We start from the raw sequence: 22,730 nt of genomic DNA on the forward strand, positions 1-22,730 counted from the left end.
GCCAACTTTTTCACTCTCTTTCACTTTCATCAAGAGGCTTTTTAGGTCCTCTTCACTTTCTGGCATAAGGGTGGTGTCATCTGCATATCTGAGGTTATTGATATTTCTCCTGGCAATCTTGATTCCAGCTTGTGCTTCTTCCAGCCCAGCGTTTCTCATGATGTACTCTGCATAGAAGTTAAATAAAGCAGGGTGACAATATACAGCCTTGACGTACTCCTTTTCCCATTTGGAACCAGTCTGTTGTTCCATGTCCAGTTCTAACTGTTACTTCTTGACCTGCATATAGGTTTCTCAAGAGGCAGGTCAGGTGGTGTGGGATTCCCATCTCTTTCAGAATTTTCCACAGTTTATTGTGATCCACACAGTCAAAGGCTTTGGCATAGTCAATAAAGCAGAAATAGGTGTTTCTCTGGAACTCTCTTGCTTTTTCCATGATCCAGCAGATGTTGGCAATTTGATCTCTGGTTCCTCTGCCTTTTCTAAAACCAGCTTGAACATCAGGAAGTTCACGGATCACGTATTGCTGAAGCCTGGCTTGGAGAATTTTGAGCATTACTTTACTAGCGTGTGAGATGAGTACAATTGTGCGGTAGTTTGAGCATTCTTTGGCATTGCCTTTCTTTGGGATTGGAATGAAAAACTGACCTTTTCCAGTCCTGTGGCCACTGCTGAGTTTTCCAAATTTGCTGGCATATTGAGTGCAGCACTTTCACAGCATCATCTTTCAGGATTTGAAATAGCTCAACTGGAATTCCATCACCTCCACTAGCTTTGTTTGTAGTGATGCTTTCTAAGGCCCACGTGACTTCACATTCCAGGATGTCTGGCTCTAGGTGAGTGATCATACCATCGTGATTATCTTGGTGGTGAAGATCTAGCAACTTAGGTGGTGCTAATGGCTCAGGCACCATGCTCTGAGAACTGCTGACTTATACTACCCCTGCCTCTCTGCCTCCCAGCTCAGCTTGCTAACGCAGCCAGCTCTAAGTTCCTGGGACTGCTACAGATCAAGGATGGGACATGTTGTGCTGACAAAGATCCTGGATGTAAAAGAAAATCGAGGGAGTACAGTCTGCACGTGTGCTTTGCAACCTACCCGACCTCTTTTTCTGATATTTATTACTCTACCTGCTCTGGCCTGGAAGGCAGGCTCAACACTTTTCCCAACTGTCTTCCGAGGGACTAGGTCTGTCCTTAAGGCTGTAACCTTACTTCACTCTCGGGGCTGCCCCGCTGCCCTCCCCAAGGGTGCACCTCAGCGCTGCCGCCACCTCCCGCGAAGCCGCCGGCTGCCCCCCAGCCAAGCTTAGCCCAGACCTCCGCGTTGCCCTGACTGCCCCGACCCCTTCCTCGCTGACCCGCAGGCGGGGAGTGTAGGGGGCCCGCGAGGTCCAGAAGCTCCCTGCACCTGTAGAGAGACACGGGGTGGCTGGCCGCGGTGACGGGAAGCACGGCCTCCCGTCCTCGCAGCCCGCGCCCTCACCTGCCGCCCCGCCTCTTCAGCTGCTCCTGGGCGCCACCGAGCGGTTCTCTAGTTTCTGGGCGGTGGTCTGAGTTCCCCCTCGGTCCTGCGGCTTCACGTACGCCCGACCGCCTCCTGCGGCCGCCACCAGCAGCGGCTTCGGCTCACCTGTGCGCAGCTACGCGGTAGCGACACACAGGGGCACGCCCTCCAGGCGTCGAATGAGAAGCCGGGCGCTGGGCGAGGGCTCGCGCCCCAGGGATTAGAGTAAAGATAGGGGCTCGCAGTCAGGCCCACGGCTTTGGGGACGCCAAGGAGATCCTGTGAGTGCGCGCTCGGTGGGAAGGACCCCAACGCCTAGCTCCGGAGACCGGGACAGCATGCGCGGAGGGAAGCACGAACCCGAAAGACGTAGGTGGCGCCCCACCACCTCCTGCCCAGCGCCACGACCCTGGGACCCCTTCGATCCCATTCGTCGCCGCCCTCTCCTCAGCAGCTCGGAAACTCTCCCGCGGGAAGTCCGGTGCCGGTGCTGCAATCGGTGGAGGCCCGGGCCCTTCCCTCCCAGTGCTGAGGTCTGAACCCCGAGAAACGCCCCTCGCTCCACCCAGCCCCTGCTGTGGGGCGCTTGAGCCGCTCCGCTTCCTTCCAGACAGGCGTCCTCTCCCAGCTGCCCCACGAGGATGTAAGGCGGTTCTCCCGCAACCAAGGGAGCAGATGGCAGAGACAAGATTCCATGTGCCTGTGATAGGTGTCTATTGGTACCTTTGCTGCCCGAGGCGTCATGGGCTGAGATCCTGCGGAAAGCGGGCTCTGAGTCCCTGGCCCTTGACCATTGGTCCTCAGCCTGCCCGCCTAAGGTAGAGATTAGTGATGGAGGAGGTTCCAGAAGTTCTTATCTGAGGGACCTAGGGGATATAGTGTATTTTGAAGGAATGGGGAGACTAGGTGTGCAAACCATAAAATTAGATTTTGCTCTTATTTCAAGAGGCTTAATGGAGATGGTGAGGGAGGCTCAAGCCACCTCTTGCAGCAGCCGCTGGTTATGAATACTCCACTGGGCAGGAACAGGCTCCTGGGAATAGCTAACTTGGTGGCAACTATTGCCACCCCTTCCAGGGTTTGGCTGGAAGGGACAAAGCTGCTTGTCACTGCAGGATACACCAAGACTCAAAGTGGAGCACAGGTACCCTTAGTTCCCCAGGCCACAGAACCTCAGATTTTCAGCTGCTGCCCACATCTACTCCTGTTTCTGCCAGTATCTATTCTTTATAGATACTGGCCAGCACTCCATGCCTACCACAACTGCTCAGAGTCCCAGGGCCCCCACTGTTACCACCACACTGCTGCTAGTGTGGTCCTGGGCCCAAGCCAGCTCCTGGCCCTGCAGATGGAGAAGAGCCAACACCCCTCAGCGCCTGGAAGCAGGGAGGGAGGAAAGGGTCGGGAGCACCTGCCCCAGCCTGAGGGACCCCACACAGTGGAGAGCAGAGGAGGAGGAGGAAGGAGCTCAGAGCTCACCTGGGGGAATTATGGGAGAGGCTGGCTCAAAGCTGCTAGGCAGGGTGGTGATGTCTGGGTCCCAGGGACTTGGAGCTGGTGGCAGCAAGGACGAGGATGGGGGAAATGGTGCCTGGGACCCCAAGCTGGAGCAGAGAATTGCACCTGAAAGGTGATGAGGTGACAGCAGGGTTGGGAGAGGGCACATGTGTTAACAGGATGGCAGATGGAGAGCCTCTCGCAGCCACACCCCTATCCCAACCTAGCTGGGACATACTAGCACCTGGAAGCTGCCCAAGCCAACTCTGGTTGCCAAAAGCCCACTGGGGTGGGGTAGGGGTGATGTGTGCTCACTTTTCTTCCCCGGAGAGCTTTTCCCAGTGGATGTCTTGGGCACAGCACTGAGGTCCATCCTTCAGGGCCCCCATTTTCCTCTCCACTTAGTTTGGTGGTTCTGCCCCCATGCCACGCTGAGACCCAGGGCCTGTCCCTCCTTCCCCAGCAGAGATCTGGATCCTGGGATCAGGCACCCACTACATTTCTTTACCTGCACTCCCCATGCTTTGGCTGCAAGGGTTAAAGTGTTCAAGGCCTCTGCAGGAGCCACTTGGAACCCCGTTTGTCTCAACTGCCACCCCCAAGTCTAGGAAGTTGCCTGTAACATTATGGTCCCCTGACTGCCTGAAGGCACTTACCGGAGACACAGCAGCAGCCGAAGGAAGAGGACTGGCCTGCCGCAGCCAGAGTTGCAGGCTCAGACTGCTGCTTTTAGGAATGTCCTGCCTCTTACTGGAGACCGCTGGGTCCTAAAGCTGACCTGACTACCCCCAGCTCAGACCCTGGGATGTCAAGCATTCACTTGTACAGTTTTGTTGCCTATGTCAACTCTGTGCACAACTTCCACGATTTGGTGAAAAGCCTGGGCCTGATATCAAAAGACCAGAGTGCCAGGAATTCCCTGGTGATCCAGTGGTTAGGACTTCGTGCTTCCACTGCAGGGGCATGGGCTCAATCCCTGGTCGGGAAACTAAGACCTTGCATGCTGTGCTGCAGGGAAAAAAAGACTAGCATCTGTAGTGAACTGGGTTTGGTGAAGAGATCACAACTCAAGGAGTTTCTCTACCACTTGCAAAAACATAGGAAGGGAAGTTGTTTTGTAACCACAAGGCACCCGATAACTGAGAGGGCCACACTCCATCAGGTGGTTTTGTGTCTTCATTTTTTTTTTTTTTTGCTCAAAATACCAATTTTGAAGGCTGAGACCTAATAAAAAAAACACTGAAAAAAGAAGTTATAGTAGTTAGCTACTTGGTAATCTCTGAGTGTATAGTGCTGGTTGTAGACACTACAGTGATTTAAAAAAAAAAAAATGTCTGGCACTTATGTCTTTTTTTAACTCTTACTATGAGGTCACAGAATTTACTTTACAAGGTCCCTGTAAGCCGATGGTTCTCAAAGTGTGGTTGGTTCTGGACAGCAGCAGCAGATGGGAGCTTGTTAGAAATGCAAATTCTTGGGTTTCACCCTAGACCTACTTTATCAGAAACACTGGCAGTAGGGCCCAGTGATCTGTTTCAACACCATGTCCAAGTGATTTTTTTTTTCACATAAGTTTGAGAACTATTGATGTTTCATAAATATGGGAGTTGCTCAGTACAACATACCGTTTAATTCTGTATTCAGCAGCTCCGTTTATAGGGGATGGGTTCTTTACCTACTGATGGCACATGGCTCTCACCCTGACCTGTAAACACAATGATTATAATTTCACACAGCAAGTGACACTAAGAAAGCTTAGTGTTGGAATTCAGACATAAGAACAACCTAGAGGTGCCAAAAGGAAGAGAGAAACTGATGAACCAGAGTTTACTTTTTGATCCAATCCTCCCCAGTCTTTGCCTACCATCACTAAAGTCCACAGTGGAAGAGGTGTTGTAGAACCTCACTATATAGAACCCCACTACCCATACCCCGCCCCAGACCCACCATCAATCAAATTCATATGTTGAAACTGAATCTCCATATTGAGCCTATTTGAAGGTGGTGCCACTAGGGAGTTATTAAGTCATGAGGTTTTCACCTTCATGAGTGGAATGGGATTAGTACCCTTATAAAAAGATGCCCCAGGGGAGTTCCCTGGTGGCCTAGTGGTTAGGACACAGCATTTTCATTGCCATTGCCTGGGTTCAATTCCTAGTCAGGGAACTGAGATCTCACAAGCTGTGTGGCCAAAAATAAGAGGCCCCAGAGAGTTCCCTTGTCCCTTCTGCCATGGGGGAGCTGTCTATGAACCAGGAAGCAGGTCTTCACCAGATACTAAATCTGCGAGCACCTTGATATTAGACTTTCTTGTCTCTGAAAGTGAAAGTAGCTCAGTCATGTCCAACTCTGTGACCGCATGGACTACACAGGCCATGGAATTCCCCAGGCCAGAATACTGAAAGTGGGAAGCTGTTCTCTTCTCCAGGAGATCTTCCCAACCCAGGGATCGAACCTAGGTCTCCCACATTCCAGGCGTTTTCTTTACCAGCTGAGCTGAAAGGAAAACCCAAAAATACTGGAGTGGGTAGCTTATCCCTTCTCCAGTGGATCTTCCTGACCTAGGAATTGAACCAGGGTCTCCTGCATTGCAGGTGGATTCTTTACCAACTGAGCTATCAGGGAAGACTTCCCAGTCTCTAGAACTCTGAGAAATAAGTATCTGTTGTTCATAAGCCACCCAGCCTGTGGTATTCTAACATAGCAGCCCAAACAGATCCAAGACAGACAGCTACCGCGCCAGTCTGATTTTTGGACTCTCTTTCTCAGGATAGCAACTATGGAAATGAGGCCACAGGAGACAAGCTGCAGGCCTCCCAGGTGGCGCTAGTGGTAAAAACCCACCTACCACCACAGGAGGCTTGGGTTTGATCCCTGGGTTGGGAAGATCCCGGGATAACCCATCCCTTGATACCAATCTTGAACTAGTATATCTGAAACCAGTCCAAATCACATTCCCAGAAGATTAAAAAAAATTTATTTTAATGCCCAGCTCCAGTATTCATACACACTGATGCCAGGGCGTAGGCAGAGGAAGAGAGGTATAGTTGGTTTGTCTTGTCCCCAAGGGGACATAGCTAAGTCACCCTTCACTCCCAGTACAGACCCTCAGAAGTCCCAGATTCTGGGCTCCAATTATCAGGATATACAGGTAGGTTCACCCAGCTCCAAAACAGGTCAAGAAGCTTGCTTCCTCCCAGGAAAGCAGTCCTTCTACTCTTTTTGTTTCCTGCCCACTCTGAGGACACAAAGCCCTTCTCTCTGGCCAGGTATCTGTTGGTAACTCCAGGAGAGTGTATCCATCTCTTCATCTGCAGCAGCTATACTAGGTATCTGATACCCCATTTGGGAGCACCCCTGAGATCCTTAGTTTCTGAAGGTACTGCTGACGCAGAGGAGGCAACTGGGGATACAGCTCAAAACCCTCAGGAAGGGCAGAATTGGGAAGCTTATAGTGGAGAAGGTGCTGCCGAAGGCCCTGCAGAGAAGAAAGAAACTTTATGTAGCAGGTAGTGAGATCCTGTTGAGACCTCTGTTCCCCAACACCCTCCATTCTCCCACCTCCAAGATGTGCCCCCCTCACCTCATCTGTCAGCAGCCAAGTCTTCTGCAGCATGCTTCTACAGGCAGCCTTGATCTCGTCCTAGAAGCAGAATAAGAAGAGGTGGCACCAGGCCAAGAGAAGGTACCTATCGCTGGCCTGGCTGGGCCCTCCCCTCCTCCCCAGCTGGCCCAGATCAATTGCAGGCCCCTTCCTCCCTTTGGAGATGGGGATGTAACTTACTGAGTTATTTGGGTCCTGGGAGAAGATGAAGCTGTTGACATGAGCCACAGCCACAGCATAAAGCACAGGGCACCAGCGTGGACGGAGTGCACCAGTAACCAGAGCCCGGAAGTAGAGCTGAAGGAGGGCCAAGTTGTCTTCAGGAGGCGCCGTGTAGCACTCCAGGGACACAGGCAGCTGTGACAGGGGATATGAGACATGCTGAGGGTGAGGGCATGATGTGTATCAGTGGACAATGGGGTGGAGGGTTGATGGTCATATGAACCAAATCCTGAGGGCAGAGATCCGTCTCTCTCTATCACAAGGGACAAAGGTTAAAGACTAAAGAGCTAGAAATGAACTTATTTAGAAAACAGAACCAAACTCTCAAATGTAGAAAACAATCTCATGGTTACCAGGGGACGGCGGGGGGGGGGGGGGGGGAGGGATAAATTGGGAGATGGGGACATATACATACAACTATATGTAAAATAAATAACTAATAAGAAACTGCTGCTGTATAGCATAGGGAATTCTGTAACAACCTATACAGAAAAATAATCTAAAACAAGAGTGGATACATGTATATATATAACTGATTTACTTTGCTGTATACCTGAAACACAATATTGTAAATCAACTACACACCAATAAATTTTTTTTAAAAAAGACTAAAGAGCTGGAAAGCAGTGGAAACTGGGAAACTGAGAAGCAGCTGTGAATTCCTACTGCCACCACTGCCTGTTTTATCTGCTTGAAACTTTCAAAATGTCATATGCAGCTGCTCAACTCTATTACCAAACCTTTCAAAAGTTCATGTTCTTTGGAATAATAATTATTTTTCTAAAAAATTATTCTTTCTTAATTCCATGCAGAATGATTATGTGTTTATGTCCAGTGGTGTTTATCAGAGTGTTACTTAAAATAGCAAAAAATCAGAAACAAACTTTGATGCCCACTAAGGGGTTCTAATAAACTGTGACCTACTTGCACAGTGGATTATTATATAATAAAAATGTTGATTTCTTAGGCTATTTAATAGTGTGAGAAATGCTTATAACATTAAGAAAACATTATGTGGTGATCCCAATTTTATAAAAATACGTATACACATAAGAACTTCTCTGGTGGTGCAGTGGATATGAATCGGCCTGCCAACGCAAGGGGACACAGGTTCGATCCCTGTTCCAGGAAGATTCCACATTGCCATGGAACAACTGAGTCCCTGTGCCACAACTACTGAGCCAGTGCTTCAGAGCCCTTGAGCCACAATTACTGAAGCCCACATGCCTAGAATCTGTGCTCTGCAACGAGAAGCCACCACAATGAGAAGCCCAAAGAGTAGCCCCCACTCACCTACAACTAGAGAAAGCTCTCACAGAGCAACAGTGCTGCCTATATATATATACATCTCCATGAAAAAGGGTAGAGGGAATTCCCTGGTTAGGAGAGATATATATATACACACACACATATCCATGAAAATGGGTAGAGGGAATTCCCTGGTTAGGAGAGATATATATATATACACACACACATATCCATGAAAATGGGTAGAGGGAATTCCCTGGTTAGGAGAGATATATATATACACACACACATATCCATGAAAATGGGTAGAGGGAATTCCCTGGTTAGGAGAGATATATATATACACACGCACATATCCATGAAAATGGGTAGAGGGAATTCCCTGGTTAGGACTCTGTGCTTCCACTGCAAGGGGCACAGGTTTGATCCCTGGTTGGGGAAGAAAGATCCTGCATGCTGTGCCATGTGGAAAAAAAAAGACTAGAAAAAGATAAATCAAAATCAAAAGTCACCACTGGGCAGTAGGATTATGGATAACGGTAACATTATTTTTATTACTAATCTATCTTTTTTTTTCCTGTTTTGGCTGCAGCCTGCACAGCCTGTGGGATTTTAGTTCCCTGACTAGAGAGCAAACCCAGGCCTTTTACAGTGAGAGTCCTAACCACTGGACCACCAGAGAATTCTCTACAATGTTTTTTTAATTCTTAAAAATATTTTAGTTTTTTATCTAAACTATACATTTATACTTATACATAGTTATACATGTACTAAAATGTTTATATTTCAAGCTTATCAAAATAAGCTGTAATGGAAATAAAAAAACAAATCTTAAAAGAGCCTGGAACTCTTTATAGCTTACAAGTTTAACTCCTTAGCCTGATATCCAAGTTCCCAGGCTGGTATCTGTGTGACTCCTTCCTCCTCCCACCCTATCACATTTCTTCCTGCCTCTGAGCTTTTGCATATGCTGTTCCAATAGGTACATTCTGTCCTTCCTCAACAATCCAAATTCTACCCGACCTTTTGTGTCCAGATCAATTCCCACTTCTTCCACAAAACCTTCTCCTCATGGAAAATCCACTTTGGTCTTTGCCTTCTCTGAATCCTGACTTAACACCTAGAATCTGAATAACTGAGAACTATACTGGTTTCAGTACATCTCTCGTCTACACTGTAGCACCTCAGGAGCAAGGAACCGTGCCATTAGTAATAATGAACACCTGTGGTATGCCAGTTACCATGATAAATCCTTTTCATGTATTTTTTCATCTCCTCAAAGCCCCCAAGAGGTAAGATAAAGAACCTCAGGCCACCAAAGCACCCCGCTGCTCAGGAGTGCTTCCAAGGCCCAGGACAGGATGCCCATAGTGGGTCCTACTGGACTGAGAAAGTACCTGGGTCAGTGGCAGGCCCAGAGCTCGCAAGGCACCCACGTGCTCCCCAAAGAGGGCGAGGCGCAAGGTGACGCTGAATCGACGCTGTAGCGGCAGGAGAATCAGAGCCCCAAAGAGGTGGTCCCCAAAAGAGACAGCCTCAAAATGCTCCAGGAAGTTGGCATAGAGGTCCGGGAAAGATGTCAGTCCAGGAAGTGGGCAATCCAGGTTGAGATTTGATAGGACTTCAGGCTGGCAGAGCCGGGCCAGAAGGGCTGCCACCAGGCGTTGTATTGGGGTCTCCCGGAACAACTCACTGTCCACCAGGAACACACACATGAGCCGTGCCAGGCGGGCAGCAGGAGACACAGCCCAGAGCGCCCGGGGGCGCCAGCTCTCCAGGACAAGCACCCACTGCAGGGCCCGCAGGGCTGTGCCCACAGTGTCAGCAGGAGGGAGCCCCGAGGGGGTGTCTGAGGCCCGGTGGTAGAGTTGAATCAATGGCAGAAAAGGCCAGTCAGTGGGCAGCAGCGGCTCCTTAGGCACAGGGAGCAGCAAGGCTGGGACTCGCTGGAGCTCCCCTCTGTACAAGGCTTGGGAGGCGAGCAGACTAGCCCGGGCCAGTGAGCAGTGGGTCAGGTAGCAGCTGCGGATGCTGGGGAGGTCCTGGCAGGCCTGAGCTAGGAGAGCCCCTCGCCCACATCCAAGGTCTCCACCGCTTCCTAAGGAGAGCCGGTCAGAGAAGTCAGCTGCCTCTGGACCCCCTGAGGCTCTTTCTCTGTAACGGAACCCGAAAACAAAAATGAGGGCAAGAACCCACAAGGCCACCAGCTCTCCAGGGCCTCCCAGAGGCTCCCAGGTCCAATCCTGCTGCTTCCTGTCCCCCTAATAATCAGCCACATGGCAGTTAAAAGGATGGACACTAGAGACAGTTACCTAGGTGCTCATTTACAGAACTCTGCCTCAGTTCCCGCATAGTAAAATGGGGATGATAATAATGACGATAATACCCATCTCATGGTACGGGTTAAATAATTAGAGACATATAGTTAGGGGGACGAGACAAAGAGTAAACACTGAGTAACTGTTAGTTTTACAAGTGTACAGCTAGTTTATAACCATTTTCCAGCCATACAGTCATAGAAGTCTCATAATAATACCCTAGTGTGTTATCCTCATCCTCACTTGACTAATGAGGAAACGGAAACTCAAGACAGGCCAAGTGTAATCCATGGAAGAAAGAAAATTAAGCCCAGGTCTTCTGGTTCCCAATTCAGAGCTGCTCTGGCAACCACCACAGCAGCTTTTTGAAAGGGCTGAGTTGATGCTACTAAGCCTGGACTTACGGGAGGAACTCCAGCCGGAACACACAGCTCAGCATCAGCTCATGGGCGAGGTGCTCACTCCCAGGCAGCAGCCGGCCCAGCAGGGCCAAGGCCATGCCATGACAGAGGGCCACGTCGGTGCCTGACATTGGTGGCTGCAGTGTTGCCTGTGGACAGAAAAGGGGGAAGGGGGAGGAGGAGGCAGAGGGGGTGAGGGGGGCATAGGGAGCAGAAGTGAGGAAGAGAATACGTGCCAACAGGCACAGGTTCTGGGCATGTCTTCAGCAAAGTAGGAGCTGCATGGCCTGTTAGAAGCAGCACATGTTCCAGGGAGGCACGATGAGGTTCATGGGCGGTGGGGGGTTAGGGGCACCCACCGCTCTCTGGGCCAGGGTGAGTGCCAGGTACTGCAGGTGGTACTCGTGGCGCAGGGCCCACGCAGAGAAGGGGGTGAGGTGCAGAGCGGCCACAGGAGCCACACATCGCAGGAAATAGTCCTGGAGTCCCGGGGCAGCCAGTACGGTGGCCAGCTGAGGAAGAGCAAGTGTGTTCAGATTCGGAAGGTGACTTCGATGCCTTCTGGGGCTCCCCGGCCGCCCGTCCCCTGCCAAACTCAGAAGTAAGGGTTTGACAAAACAGGCCTCCTTTCCCCAAGGGGTGCCCTCCCCCGCAATCCTGCCATCTTGGCCCCCAGCACTCACCTGGCCACACAGTCCTTTGTGGATCCGGCCCAGGGTGTTAAGAAGAGACAGGAGGGCCGTGAGGAACGGGAAGGGGGAAGCTGAGCCAGCCAGACTGAGAGGGGGGTGGCCCCCCGCACAGCCCAGTGACGCGAGGCTGGAGATAGTTTCGGGGGCCACAGCACAGGACTGTGGGTTGCACAGAGGGGAGCAGCACCTGGAGGCAGAGTGGAGAAGCCGAGGGGGCTCTGGTCTGAGGTGTGCTGGGTTGTCTGTGACCAAGGTCAGTGGCAAGGTGGCCATGCAGACAGGGCCCATGTTCCCTGGAGCCCCCAGCTGCTGCCTACTAGGGATTCAGGTCTCCCTCAAGCTGAATGGACCAGGGAGCTAGACTCAGGAACCCCACAAGGAGCAAAACTGCCTCCCTTCACCAACTTCCACCACACACATAGTACATACCCCAGGGAATCCCACAGGCTGCCCAGAGAAGGGTGTTTCAGCAGGGGCAGCAGCAGCCCCTCTGACAGGCGCTCCATGTCCTGCAGCCAATCCTCTGGGCACAGGCCTGGCTGGAAAACCATGAGATTCACTGAGCTGATGGCCCAGGAGCCCCCATCCTCCTAGATCCTGTGCACTCAGGCCGAGCCTACGATTCCAAGATCCCCGGAGTCAGTGTTTAGAGGCTTCTGCCTTCTGACCCTTCTGGAGGGAGAGAAGACTCTGAGGTTGTGCTGGCAGGGGTCATGAGAGAGTATAACGGCTCCAGGGAGGCTAAGCTGCTATTTGGGGTTCTCTGGCCTCTGCCAACATGGCTCCTTGGAAGCTCTACTGGATGTGAAGGTGGAAAGAGGAAAAATGGTAGGAGGGAAAAGGTGGAGGGCGGAAAAGGTGGCAAGAGGGAGGTATGGACAGGTGGAGACATGAGAAAGAGGGCAGAACGCTAAGACACAGACAGGGCAGGGCAGGGGGAAGGCGAGTAGGCAACACGCACCTGCTGGCTCCAGGCCTGGTAGTAGGCGTCCAGGAAGAGCAGGCAGGCAGTGGGCACCGGGCCCAGGGCACTCCACATCTCAGGTCTGGGCAGCAACTTCAAGGTCTGTCTGAGACATGGCTCCACGAGAGGCTGGAGCCCAGACACCTGTGTCCAAGTGACTGAGGAAGAGCCGGCCAACAGACTGGCCTCAGCAGAGTGACTACAGGAGAGCCAAAAGGGGCCGGGTGAGGATCTGGCTGCCCGGACCGCCCTCTAGGCTCCAGCCACCCTCTTTCTGTGGAGGAGCCCGCCCACCGATCCCAGAGCTCCCAGTAGGACGACTCTCCACCGGAAGCTCAGGGTGAGGGCCTACCTATTGTGTTCAGGGGCGATGTGGCCGGCTGCCAAGGTCAGCTGGGTGAGGAGGGTGAGCAGCGAGGCAATCCTCTGCACAGCGAGGGGCCGAGGCGGGGGGCTACTGAGCTCCTTCGGCACATCCTGCAGGGCTTGCATCAGCACAGGGTATAGCTCCCTGGTGGTGGTGGTGAGGGGGAGACAAAGACCGCCCTTCAGTGTGAGGAGGGAGACAGAGACAGAAGACACGGAGCAAGGCCTGCCCTGGGGCCTCTGCAGGCTGGCTGAGGAGGAGCAGGAGGGAGGCCTGGGCCGGGCACTCTGTGAGGCTTCAAGGGAGGCTGGGGGCTGGGGGGAGGGAGGCAGCCCCTCAAGGCTTCCACACGACATGCTACAGGGAATTTCAATATGATTTCACCCAGATATCAATGCCGTGATGCACAGAATGTGGTTAACCCAGCCTTGCCCCACTCCCCCGTGGCTAGCCCTGACGCCCCAGCTGTCTTAATTCCTCCCAGAATCACCTCTTCCTCATGCTCAGCCTCCCTCTGAGGCTGGACCTCGAGCAAGGCTGAATCGTCAGTTCAGGCCAGAGTGCAGGGCCGGAGGGGTCTTGAGGGGCCTACCATCATCTCTTCTCACCTGTAAAGGTCGCTGCCTAGGCCATAGGAGGCCGCCACTGCCCACAGGCGGAAGGCCTCAGTGCTCAGTGTCTCGGCTTCTTCCAGGGGCAAGGCCAGATCCTGGGGGTCTTCCGCTATAAAGCGGCTCAGGCGGCTCCGGAGATCAAAGCCGCTCAGCTGGAGGTGCAGAGTCCAGGGATCAGGATCACTGGGAGCCCTGTTCCAGGACCCTCTGGTGCCACAGGGTCATAGTTCAGGGCTCAGGTGAAACTACCTCATCCATCCCTCCCTTCCGCCCTCCTGCCTGCCTTCTTGTTAGCGGGCACTTGCTGGGGACCTTTGCCAAGGCTGCTTGGTGCTTATTTGTATGTGGCCCTCCTGGCCTGGGTGCAGGGAGCAGGGAGCCTTTCTAATGAGTGCAGAGCAAGCCTACAGGATACAATAGGCCCCTTTCTGGGGGTTTCTGTTGTACTTTTAAGGAACTGAAACAGTTAGGAAGAGAAAGATGGCATGACTGGGCTGCCTAAAAGTACAACAGCCATGCTTAGCCCCCAACCTAGCTCTGTCTCAAGCCCCTATCCCATGCTGTGTCCTGCTCACCACCCGGGCAGCAATATTCCTACTGGCCGAGGCCAGGACACGAAGCAGCTTCATGGCAGGAGCACAGGGCACTCTGTATAGACTGGAGGTAGGCCCCGACCCCATGGGGGACCAGCTGGTGGGCAGGAACTCTCGAACCACAGTCTCTACCAGCCGAGGGCACTCCAGCACCTGTGAGGGCCAGGAGGAAAAGGGACGTGGGCGGCTGAGGGGCGAGGCCAGGCCCAGCGAGGCTCTTTGCCCAGTCCCTGCCTCCTGTCTCTCACCCTTGTGGCTGACTCCAGGGAATGCCGGGCCAGGCGGATGAGCACAGTCAGGATGTCAAGGACCACAGAAGGTCCTGGGCAGGTCACCTCCAGTACGTAGCGCAGCCGAGGCAGCAGGTTGGTAGCCAGAAGCCCCTGAGGTTCAGACACAAGCCCGCTGCCAAATGCAGCTGGGCCCCAGGCCTTGATGACCCCTCCTGCCCAACATGTGCTTGCCCTGGAGGTCACGGGACTGGTGCAGCTGCCTGCACGCTTGTACCTTGATGATGTCATGTCGGGCCAGGTCAGATGGAGGCCGGTTTCCTTCTTCAGGACTCTTAGTTTTTGCCTCTTCTGCTGGGGGTTCTTCGTCCTCATCCTCATCTTCCTTGTCCTCCTGGCTGGGCATCAGAGCGAACATCAGTGCTCCGTGGTACCAAGAGAAGGTGCTGTCGAGGAGCTCCTGAGAGGAGAGTCGGGGTGGAACGAGGAAGAAGGGATCGGGTCAGGAAACAGGTTGTCAGTGAGGGCAGGCCCAGCAGGGGAAGTAGGGACCACAAGGCCGCGAAGCTTCATTCCTCGGCATGTTGTACCTCATCTCCAGGGGCCACCAGCAGGGCCCTAAGAGCCCGGACAGCAGCTGCGATGACCCCATCCACTCTGTCATCCAGGGAGAAGCGCAGCAGGAAGAGGAAACCGGCATCCAGAAGGAGGTGCAAGACGCTGCCCACCAGCCGGTCCCCAAACTCCCCAGCCTGGGCCTTGAGAGCACGAGGAGAAAACCTTGCTGAATCTGCTGAAGGTACCAAGTCTTCATCCTAGGGCCTTCACTTGCCCATCTAGGACCCTGGTTTGACCTGTTCCCAGTGTGACCCACAGACAGCTGGGGTACGGACCAGTGAGTCAGAAAGAAATGGGCGAGGGGTGGGAGAGTCTAAGGGGTAGGGGGGTGGATAGGACCAGGCCAGCAGTCCACTCACCCTGCCGATGACCTGGGCCAACACGTGCAGCGCTAGGGCTCTCTGCTGGGACACCTGGCTGCGCGTCAGGTGGAAGAGCTCCTGAAGGGAGTACCCCGCTCTCTGGAACAGGGACAAGAAGTCAGAAGGAGCCAAGACGCAGGGCAGCACCCATTAATAAATACGCGGCAATCCCCATCTGCCATACATGGAGTTGGGTGTCAAGGCGAAGACAAAGAAAAGTAAGTGATGTTTCTTGCCTCTGCTTTCCATGAATCCTCAAACTGGTAAAGAAAATAAGACTTGCACAAGTAACCACAGCTTAAGGCAGACTGGGGGGAAATGTAGTCATCAGTGTTTAATTTGCAACTAAAGCACAGGAGAGAGAAGCGGTCCTGGAAAAGTGATGTGGTCTCAGTGAGCGGATAGAGCCCTTGATGGCCGGGCATGGAGTGAAGGGTAAAGGCTTCCCTGGAGCAGGCTTCAGGAACCGCGTGCTGGAGTCCAGGAGCAGAGGGGGTGTGTGTGGGGGAAGGTGGCCGAATGTGCAGCAGGAGGGAGGGAGGCAGAGCTGTGGGGTCAGCAGGGACAGATGGAGGAAAGGGCTGTTCTGCAGGGTTTTAGAGCCAGGGCCTTATTCTGGGAGCATTTCCGGAGCAAGGAAACTTTCTGAGGCAAGATTTGCCTGAACGGAGTCAGAGGAAATCAGTACAGCAATCCCATGGGGGAGCACACCACAGGACAGAGTGAGTAGAAGACATGGTGGCTGAGCAGACAAGAGGGAACAAGGCTCGGATGGAGGAAGCAACATGGAGAGCTGACAACAGAATTGGCAAGTTCTGGCGACTGACTGGAGTGTGAGAGAACGCGGAGAAAGATTTCAAGCCTTAGAACCAGCAGGATCAAGAATTGGAATGGGCGCACTGGAGGGTCGAGGCAGCTGAGCAGCCACCCTTCTCCATATGGTTGTTAAAAGCTCTTGCTGAGAACTGTCCAGTATTCCTTGGAGCCCAAGCCTCACCTCCGCCTCCTCTCCATGGTGGTGCAGGCCCAGATGGGTGGGAAGGTCCATGTCGGGGGCCAGCAGCTCTCCCTGAAGGCTGAATCGGGCCTGCATCCTCTAATGGGTAGAGAAAGAGGACTATGCACTGGGGCAGCAGTGAATTCCTCACGTCCTTCCTCACTGTAACCCCAGGCCTCTCAGGACTTAGGTCCTGCCTGGACCTCTGACCCGAAGTGGGGATCCTCTGGCCTGAGGGGCCAGGCAGGAAGAGAGGGGTGAGCACAGAGAAGTTTCTCCAGCTCGAGGGATGAGGAGGGCCCGAGTTCTGGGTGCAAGAGCAATAGCTCCACTCACTCCCACCCTGTGGCACCCTTGTCAGCCAGCGGGCCCTCCACACCTCCCACCCCACTGTGCCCGTCGGCCAGCGGGCCCTCCACACCTCCCACCCCACTGCGCCCGTCGGCCAGCGGGCCTTCCACGCCTCCCACCCCACTGCACCCGTCGGCCAGCGGGCCCTCCACGCCTCCCACCCCACTGCGCCCGTCGGCCAGCGGGCCCTCCACGCCTCCCACCCCACTGTGCCCGTCGGCCAGCGGGCCTTCCACGCCTCCCACCCCACTGCGCCCGTCGGCCAGCGGGCCCTCCACGCCTCCCACCCCACTGCGCCCGTCGGCCAGCGGGCCCTCCACGCCTCCCACCCCACTGTGCCCGTCGGCCAGTGGGCCCTCCACGCCTCCCACCCCACTGCGCCCGTTGGCCAGTGGGCCGTCCTCACCTCCTGCGTCTGCTGCCGCCGGAGTGGAGGCAGGTCCTGGGTCCAATGGAGCTTCTCCAGCTCCACAGTGTCCATGTGCAGCCATTCTTTCTGGGGAGTCACAGGCAAGGCCAGAGCTAGGGAGATGGGAGCAGAGTAGTTTCCCTAAGGGGCTCAGCTTGCTGATCCATTGGGGTCCCTGGTGTCCAGCGGCTGCCACATCCACTTCTGCCCAAGGGTCTGGCAGCCTCTGCCCTCAGCTGTGGCTAACGGCACAGCCCACGGCCTGGAATGATTACTATGGCAGACATCCTGTCCTGGGCTCTAGCCCCTTGCTGACCCCAAAGATGTGCTGAGAGGGCAAAGAGGAAGAGGAGGAGATAACGAAGAAAGGAGAGAGAGGCAAACAAGGAAGGGAGGACCACAGATATCAGGGAAACCCAGTTCTCCACTCTAGCACTGACCTTCCAAAGGAGCAGGGGAGTGGAGACAGTGAGGAGTGGGCAGCCACACTTCAGCAGAGCAAGACACTGAGACCACACCTGCTGCCGCCTCCTCCTCTCCCCACCCAAGCCCCACCCAACTTGCTCAGCTGTTCTGGAGCACATCCCCGAGCAGGAGGTTCCTAGGGCTCTCCAAATTCAATTCTTCTTTTGTTAATCACTAATAAAGCAATCCAGTTCCTGGAAAATGAGTGCTCCCACTGGCCTTTCTGCTTCAGGCCTGGCCTGTTCACAAGACCTGCATCAGACCCTTCCTCTCCCACCATCCTGCCATCAGAGAGAGCAGAGGCAGAGAGAACCGTGGGATGGATGGAGCCAGAGCTGGGGCAGCTATTGCAAAGGCAAGGGGCAGATGGTCTGTGGGGGAGGGGGCCATTCAGCCATCATACTGTGCTGTCTCCTACTGGGGAAGGGGGAGAAGGAGCAGTTAACAGGACAGGAACACAGGAAGTGTGTGCGGGAAGAATATATGCATGAGCAAATGAAGACTGATTTCAAGCCAAGCATGAGGATTAGCATTACACGTTCAAGGACATAGAAGGTTCTCTCTCTTCCCATCTGCCAGACCCGGGAGAAGGAATACTTTCCTTTGCTTTCATTCCTCCAAAGTCCCCTCCTCCTCCAAACCTGGGGTTTCTGGCTCCAGCTCATTTTCCTGCCTGGGCACACTGGCAGAAGTTGGTGCAATGGCCTCCTTTCCAATGACCTCAGCAGAGGGTCTTCCTGGTCTCTGCTCCCTTGTGGCCTTCTCTTCTGCTTGCTCACGGGTACAGCTGTGAGATTTCAAGAAGGCAACCAAGCTGGGATCTAGAACAGAGCATGGAGAGGGGAGTGGTTGGAGGCATACTCTTCCCAGCTTCCAACAGACACCAAACCTGCTGAATGTGGCCTGTGTGTGGGTGCCAAGGCACTTCCCAGCCAGGGTATGCGCCCCCTGGGCTCTCTTGCAGCCTCAGTGACCCACATCTGTCACTGGAACCTGCCTACCCACCTATCCCTCCATTTTTCACAGTCCTCTGGTCCAGGCCTTTCTGCCCATCCCTGTGCTTGGCTTCAGGTCAAGGCCCAAAGTAAGGGGCTAAAGAATAAATGAATCAATGTTGACTAGGGCCAAAAAGAAGGCATTTAGGGGACTAGTTTCTCACTTTTAGTTATTTATTTACTTATGCATAAATATACTAAAAACCTAATATATGCTATGCTCTATGTAAGTGCTAAATACATAGTGTGGAATAAGATTGACTTGACGCTACTGTTTTGGTGTCCAAAAACTAGGAGGGAGGTGTAATACAGCACAGCATATAATTCACATAAAACAGAGTGCCCTGCAGCTGTACTAGAGTACAGCCAGAATACAGTGTATACCACACTACACCTGTACTGTATACATGATCTACTGGTTAAAAGCACAACTCATGAGACCAGGTAGACCTGGATTTATATCACATACGTGTTCCTTAACAGGATGTGGTACCAGGCTGCGTGACCTGGGGGAGAATTTCTTAAAGTTTTGAGCCTCAGTTTTATTTTTCATTAAATAAATCAGGTTAGCACCACCTGCCTCACAGGTACAGTTTGAGGACAGAATGAAAAGCACTCACAGTAAGCCTTCCTCAATAAATGGCAATCCCTTCCTAGCCCAGTCTTGGCAGGAAAGGCCGGTACCCGTACCAAGCTGAGCCAGCAATCGCTGCTGTTCCTGCAGGATCTCCTCCGGAGCCAGGGCTTGCAGTCTCGCTACGTTTTCTTCATGGATGGTCTGGGCTTCCTGCTCAGCCTCCTGGCCCTTGAGCCCCTTCCCTGTCACCAGATGGGGTCCCTGGAAGCTGTAGCTGTTCCATGGAGGCTGGCTGCCCCACTCCCTAGGTGTAAGTGCCTCACAGGTCATAGCACCTGCAAGAAGGATACGATTAGTTCATTGCCTCACTCCAACTGGAATTCCTGGGCCTCTTCTCTAATCCCATTAGCTCTGGAGACAGAGAGAGGTCCCAGAGTCTACCCAGGCACAGAGTGGAGACCCCCCCGCCCCGGAATATGACACATGACTCCAGGCACTCTGGGCCTGGCTTGGGGTGATGTATTCATTTTCCCCCTTGGATTTACATGAGGTTTCCCTCAGAAACATCCCACTGACGCTTCTCTGATGTCTAGGCAGACGTCTGCTTCTAGAGGTCTGCCCCCAGTTTTTCTCTAGTAATTTGCATCCCTAAAGAATTTTGGCCTACATCTTTATTTTACAGCCTCTAAAAGACACTTCAGGCTTCCCCGATGGCTCAGCAGTAAAGAATCCACCTGCAGTACAGAAGATGCAGGAGGCCTTGGGTTTGATCCCTGGGTTGGGAAGATCCCCTGAAGGAGGGCCTGGCAATCCACTCCAATATTCTTGCCTGGAGAATCCCATGAATAGAGAAGCCTGGCGGGCTACAGTCCACAGGGTCACAAAGAGTCAGACACAACTAAAGCAACTTAACACGCACTCACACACACACCAGACATTTCTATCCCCTTTTTCTCTCCTATAGTCAAGTAATGACCTGTCCTCTGCCTGCACCTAAGACCCAGATATGGACCCAAGCTGCCCACACTCAATATTCTCAGTAGAGTATGGGACAGCTCCTCTTTAGATGGCTCAAATGCACTTCAGGTTTGAAGCAGGAAAGATGAATATCCAGAGATGACTCGATGATTGTGTATTACCAAAAAGCTTAGACCAAGTCTCTTCAATCCCCACTCACTCTCTGGTGGGTCCAAGATAGATTCAACTTCTCTAACTGGTGAGACCTTGGCTCCAGATGCTCTCCTTGCTGCAATTTCCTGGGCAAAGATGCTTCTCTTACCAGCTGTCACTGGCTTCCCCTAAAGGGCAAAAAGAAAACCCAGGTGACAGATGCTCATTACCCTATTCTCTTCTCAACCTATTGATGTTGCTGGAACAAAGAGGTACAAGAGACTTACTTAATCTCCAAGGGTCACAACCCTAGTCCTCAGAAAAAGCAAGGCTCCAGAGAAGCACAAGTTTTGAAGTGTGACAGACTTGGGGTGGACTTCTGGCTCTTCTATTAGATGTGTGGTGTAGGACAAGCTATAAGTTTTCTTATTTGAAAAATAGAGATAACGATGCCTACATTATATGGCTGTTACGAGGACTAAATGAAGTAATGCATATAAAGTGCTTAGTGCTGTGCTGTTTTAACAATGGAATTGTTTATCACTATTAAGATTATCTACCTGGGGAAGATGGACTATGATGCTCACATGACTGTCCCCTAAACACCATCTAAGGTGACCTCTGCTTACCTGTCTCCCCTGTGAGCGATGGAATACAGGAGGGAAAGCAACGCCACTGGACACAGGCAGATTCACAGGCATTGAACTTGTATCTCGTTCCTGCAGCAAAAAAGTACAAAGCAGTAAAGATATAGACAAATCTCCAAGCTCAACACTATCCCATTAACCTTAGTACTGTATGACTAGAACCTCACCCTAAGGAGTCATGAACCCACTTTTCTTAAGGCACAGTGATTCTAAACCAGCCCCCAACCTGACTGCAGAGGGATGGAGTCCCATCTTTCTGAATCACTCTCTACTCAGTAAGGCTCACCACCCACACCCAACATTCCTGTTGCCCTAGGATGCCTTGCTCCACTTAACCAGGGTGAGACGCACAATAATCTTAGTCAAGACAGCAGTGATGTGCTGATCGTGCCTGTGCAGCCTCTCTTCAGGGTCCTCATGTTCAGGCAGGAGATGGCCAGGGCTGGGCCTGGCTCTCTTTGGGGGAGCAGGAACCAAAGCTGGGGGTAAATCTGGGAGACCTAAGAAAAGAAAAAAACCCAGATGTGAGATTACTCATATTTTCCCAGGAAGAGACTGATGGCTAGAGCGAAGCCAAAGAAAGAAAGGCAGCTGCTATGGGGCCCTGGCTCAAGCTATGTCACCTTGGGTAGGGTATTTAATCTCTCTGGACTCAGTTTCTTCATATGTAAAATGGGGCTGCAGCAACAGAGTTCCGCAGTTCTGGGCAATCCAGCCACAGACCCTGAGGTTGTACCTCTCTCCTTTCAACCGCATACCCACAGCCACTCACTGTCTAGCATCACCACATCCCGATGATCCTGCAGTGGAGGCTGCTCCAGGTTGGCATCCCCAGCTCTCCTGCTTCCTTTCTTCACCAGCTGTACTGCTGGGGTTGCACCAGCTGCAAGAAACTGACTCTGGAAGCGCAGCAGGTCCACCTCCGACTCCCCTGGCTTTGGTCTTGACAGCATCTTGACACTCCAGCTGCCTCCCTAGTTCAACTCTTTCCAGCACTGCTTCAGCATAGGGAATTCACTCTCATTCACCCTAGAAGCAATAAATATAATAGGCCCTCTGCAACTGAACCTCAATTCTTTTTTGTGCATCAGAGAAGGCTCCTTTCCCCTGGGTTCATGTGGACTCATTCCTCCTCATTCATACCTTATTCCAACAGTCCAGCAACAGTATTTACTGCCAACTTAGGTTGTTTATAATCTGTGGATGATAAAAACTCAGAAACAACCACAGGGGACCTAAGAAAAATGCTTTCAAGAGCCAGGCAGTGGTGATTTAGTATCAGACTAGTGGGAACATGCCTGGTTTAAAAGTATTCAAATTATTAAAAACCTTGGGCTATAAAAGATTGATATATAAAAATCACTTGTATTTCTACACACTATAAAAGAACAATCAGAAAACAAAATTAAGAAAACAACTGTATTTACAATAGCATTGAAAACAATAAAATACTTAGTAATAAATTTCACCAAAGCAGTCCATGACTTGTACTCTGTCAGGCCCCACAACTGCCCTAAAAGGCTGGGCTCTACGGTCGCAGGTGCTCCAGGATCACCCGTGTCAGCAAAGAGAAACTACGGAGTCTCAGACTATGCTGCCTGCAGATGGAGGGCCGTGCCTAGGGTCTCCGCATCGAAGAGGCCGCGGCCGCCCCTGGCCAGACCAAAGACACTGGGGCAGGCTCCGACAAAGAACTAAATACCCTGTATCCCAGACCTCTCCCGGGATCTCCTGCAGTCCGTCCCGCCAGCCAAACCACCTACTTGATCTAGAATCACCTGAGTGCCGCCATCTTGCCCCGCTAGGGCCAGGCTTCCGCCGCCGCCGGTTTTGAGTTTCCGCCCCGCATCCCGGCTCCGCCCACTCTTGGGAGGGAATTGCCGTTTTGGTGTTCAGGACGCTTGAACAGGAAAGTACTCCTGCAAGTAAGCTTTACGCAGAC

General features: G+C 52.6%; 1 protein-coding gene and 1 pseudogene across 4 annotated transcripts; both read right to left on the reverse strand.

The window, feature by feature from the left end:
• Positions 1 to 840: 840 nt before the first annotated feature.
• On the reverse strand, positions 841 to 3,377 carry LOC113899625 (annotated as a pseudogene).
• A 2,587-nt stretch (positions 3,378 to 5,964) lies between these two features.
• On the reverse strand, positions 5,965 to 22,649 carry RPAP1 (RNA polymerase II associated protein 1). Of its 4 annotated transcripts, none has more exons than XM_027553595.1 (25): positions 22,552 to 22,649; positions 21,561 to 21,817; positions 21,140 to 21,288; positions 20,771 to 20,860; positions 20,209 to 20,329; positions 19,145 to 19,366; positions 18,101 to 18,280; positions 16,992 to 17,107; positions 16,235 to 16,333; positions 15,235 to 15,336; positions 14,848 to 15,015; positions 14,535 to 14,717; positions 14,276 to 14,410; positions 14,010 to 14,180; positions 13,429 to 13,586; positions 12,806 to 12,964; positions 12,451 to 12,652; positions 11,919 to 12,028; positions 11,481 to 11,676; positions 11,157 to 11,309; positions 10,801 to 10,946; positions 9,476 to 10,232; positions 6,789 to 6,965; positions 6,588 to 6,647; positions 5,965 to 6,482 (listed from the first exon to the last, which is right to left on the reverse strand). In XM_027553595.1, exons 2-25 carry the CDS (start codon positions 21,739 to 21,741, stop codon positions 6,330 to 6,332), a joined length of 4,188 nt encoding a protein of 1,395 aa, XP_027409396.1. In that variant the 5' UTR covers positions 21,742 to 21,817; positions 22,552 to 22,649; the 3' UTR covers positions 5,965 to 6,329. The 4 variants fall into 4 exon arrangements, with proteins under 4 accessions (XP_027409396.1, XP_027409398.1, XP_027409397.1 ...); XM_027553597.1 differs by having other exon boundaries at positions 22,567 to 22,616; XM_027553596.1 differs by lacking the exon at positions 22,552 to 22,649 and adding an exon at positions 21,932 to 22,543.
• Positions 22,650 to 22,730: the final 81 nt, after the last annotated feature.

Source organism: Bos indicus x Bos taurus, chromosome 10 (genome assembly GCF_003369695.1).
Source record: "Bos indicus x Bos taurus breed Angus x Brahman F1 hybrid chromosome 10, Bos_hybrid_MaternalHap_v2.0, whole genome shotgun sequence".
Classification (NCBI taxonomy): domain Eukaryota; kingdom Metazoa; phylum Chordata; class Mammalia; order Artiodactyla; family Bovidae; genus Bos; species Bos indicus x Bos taurus.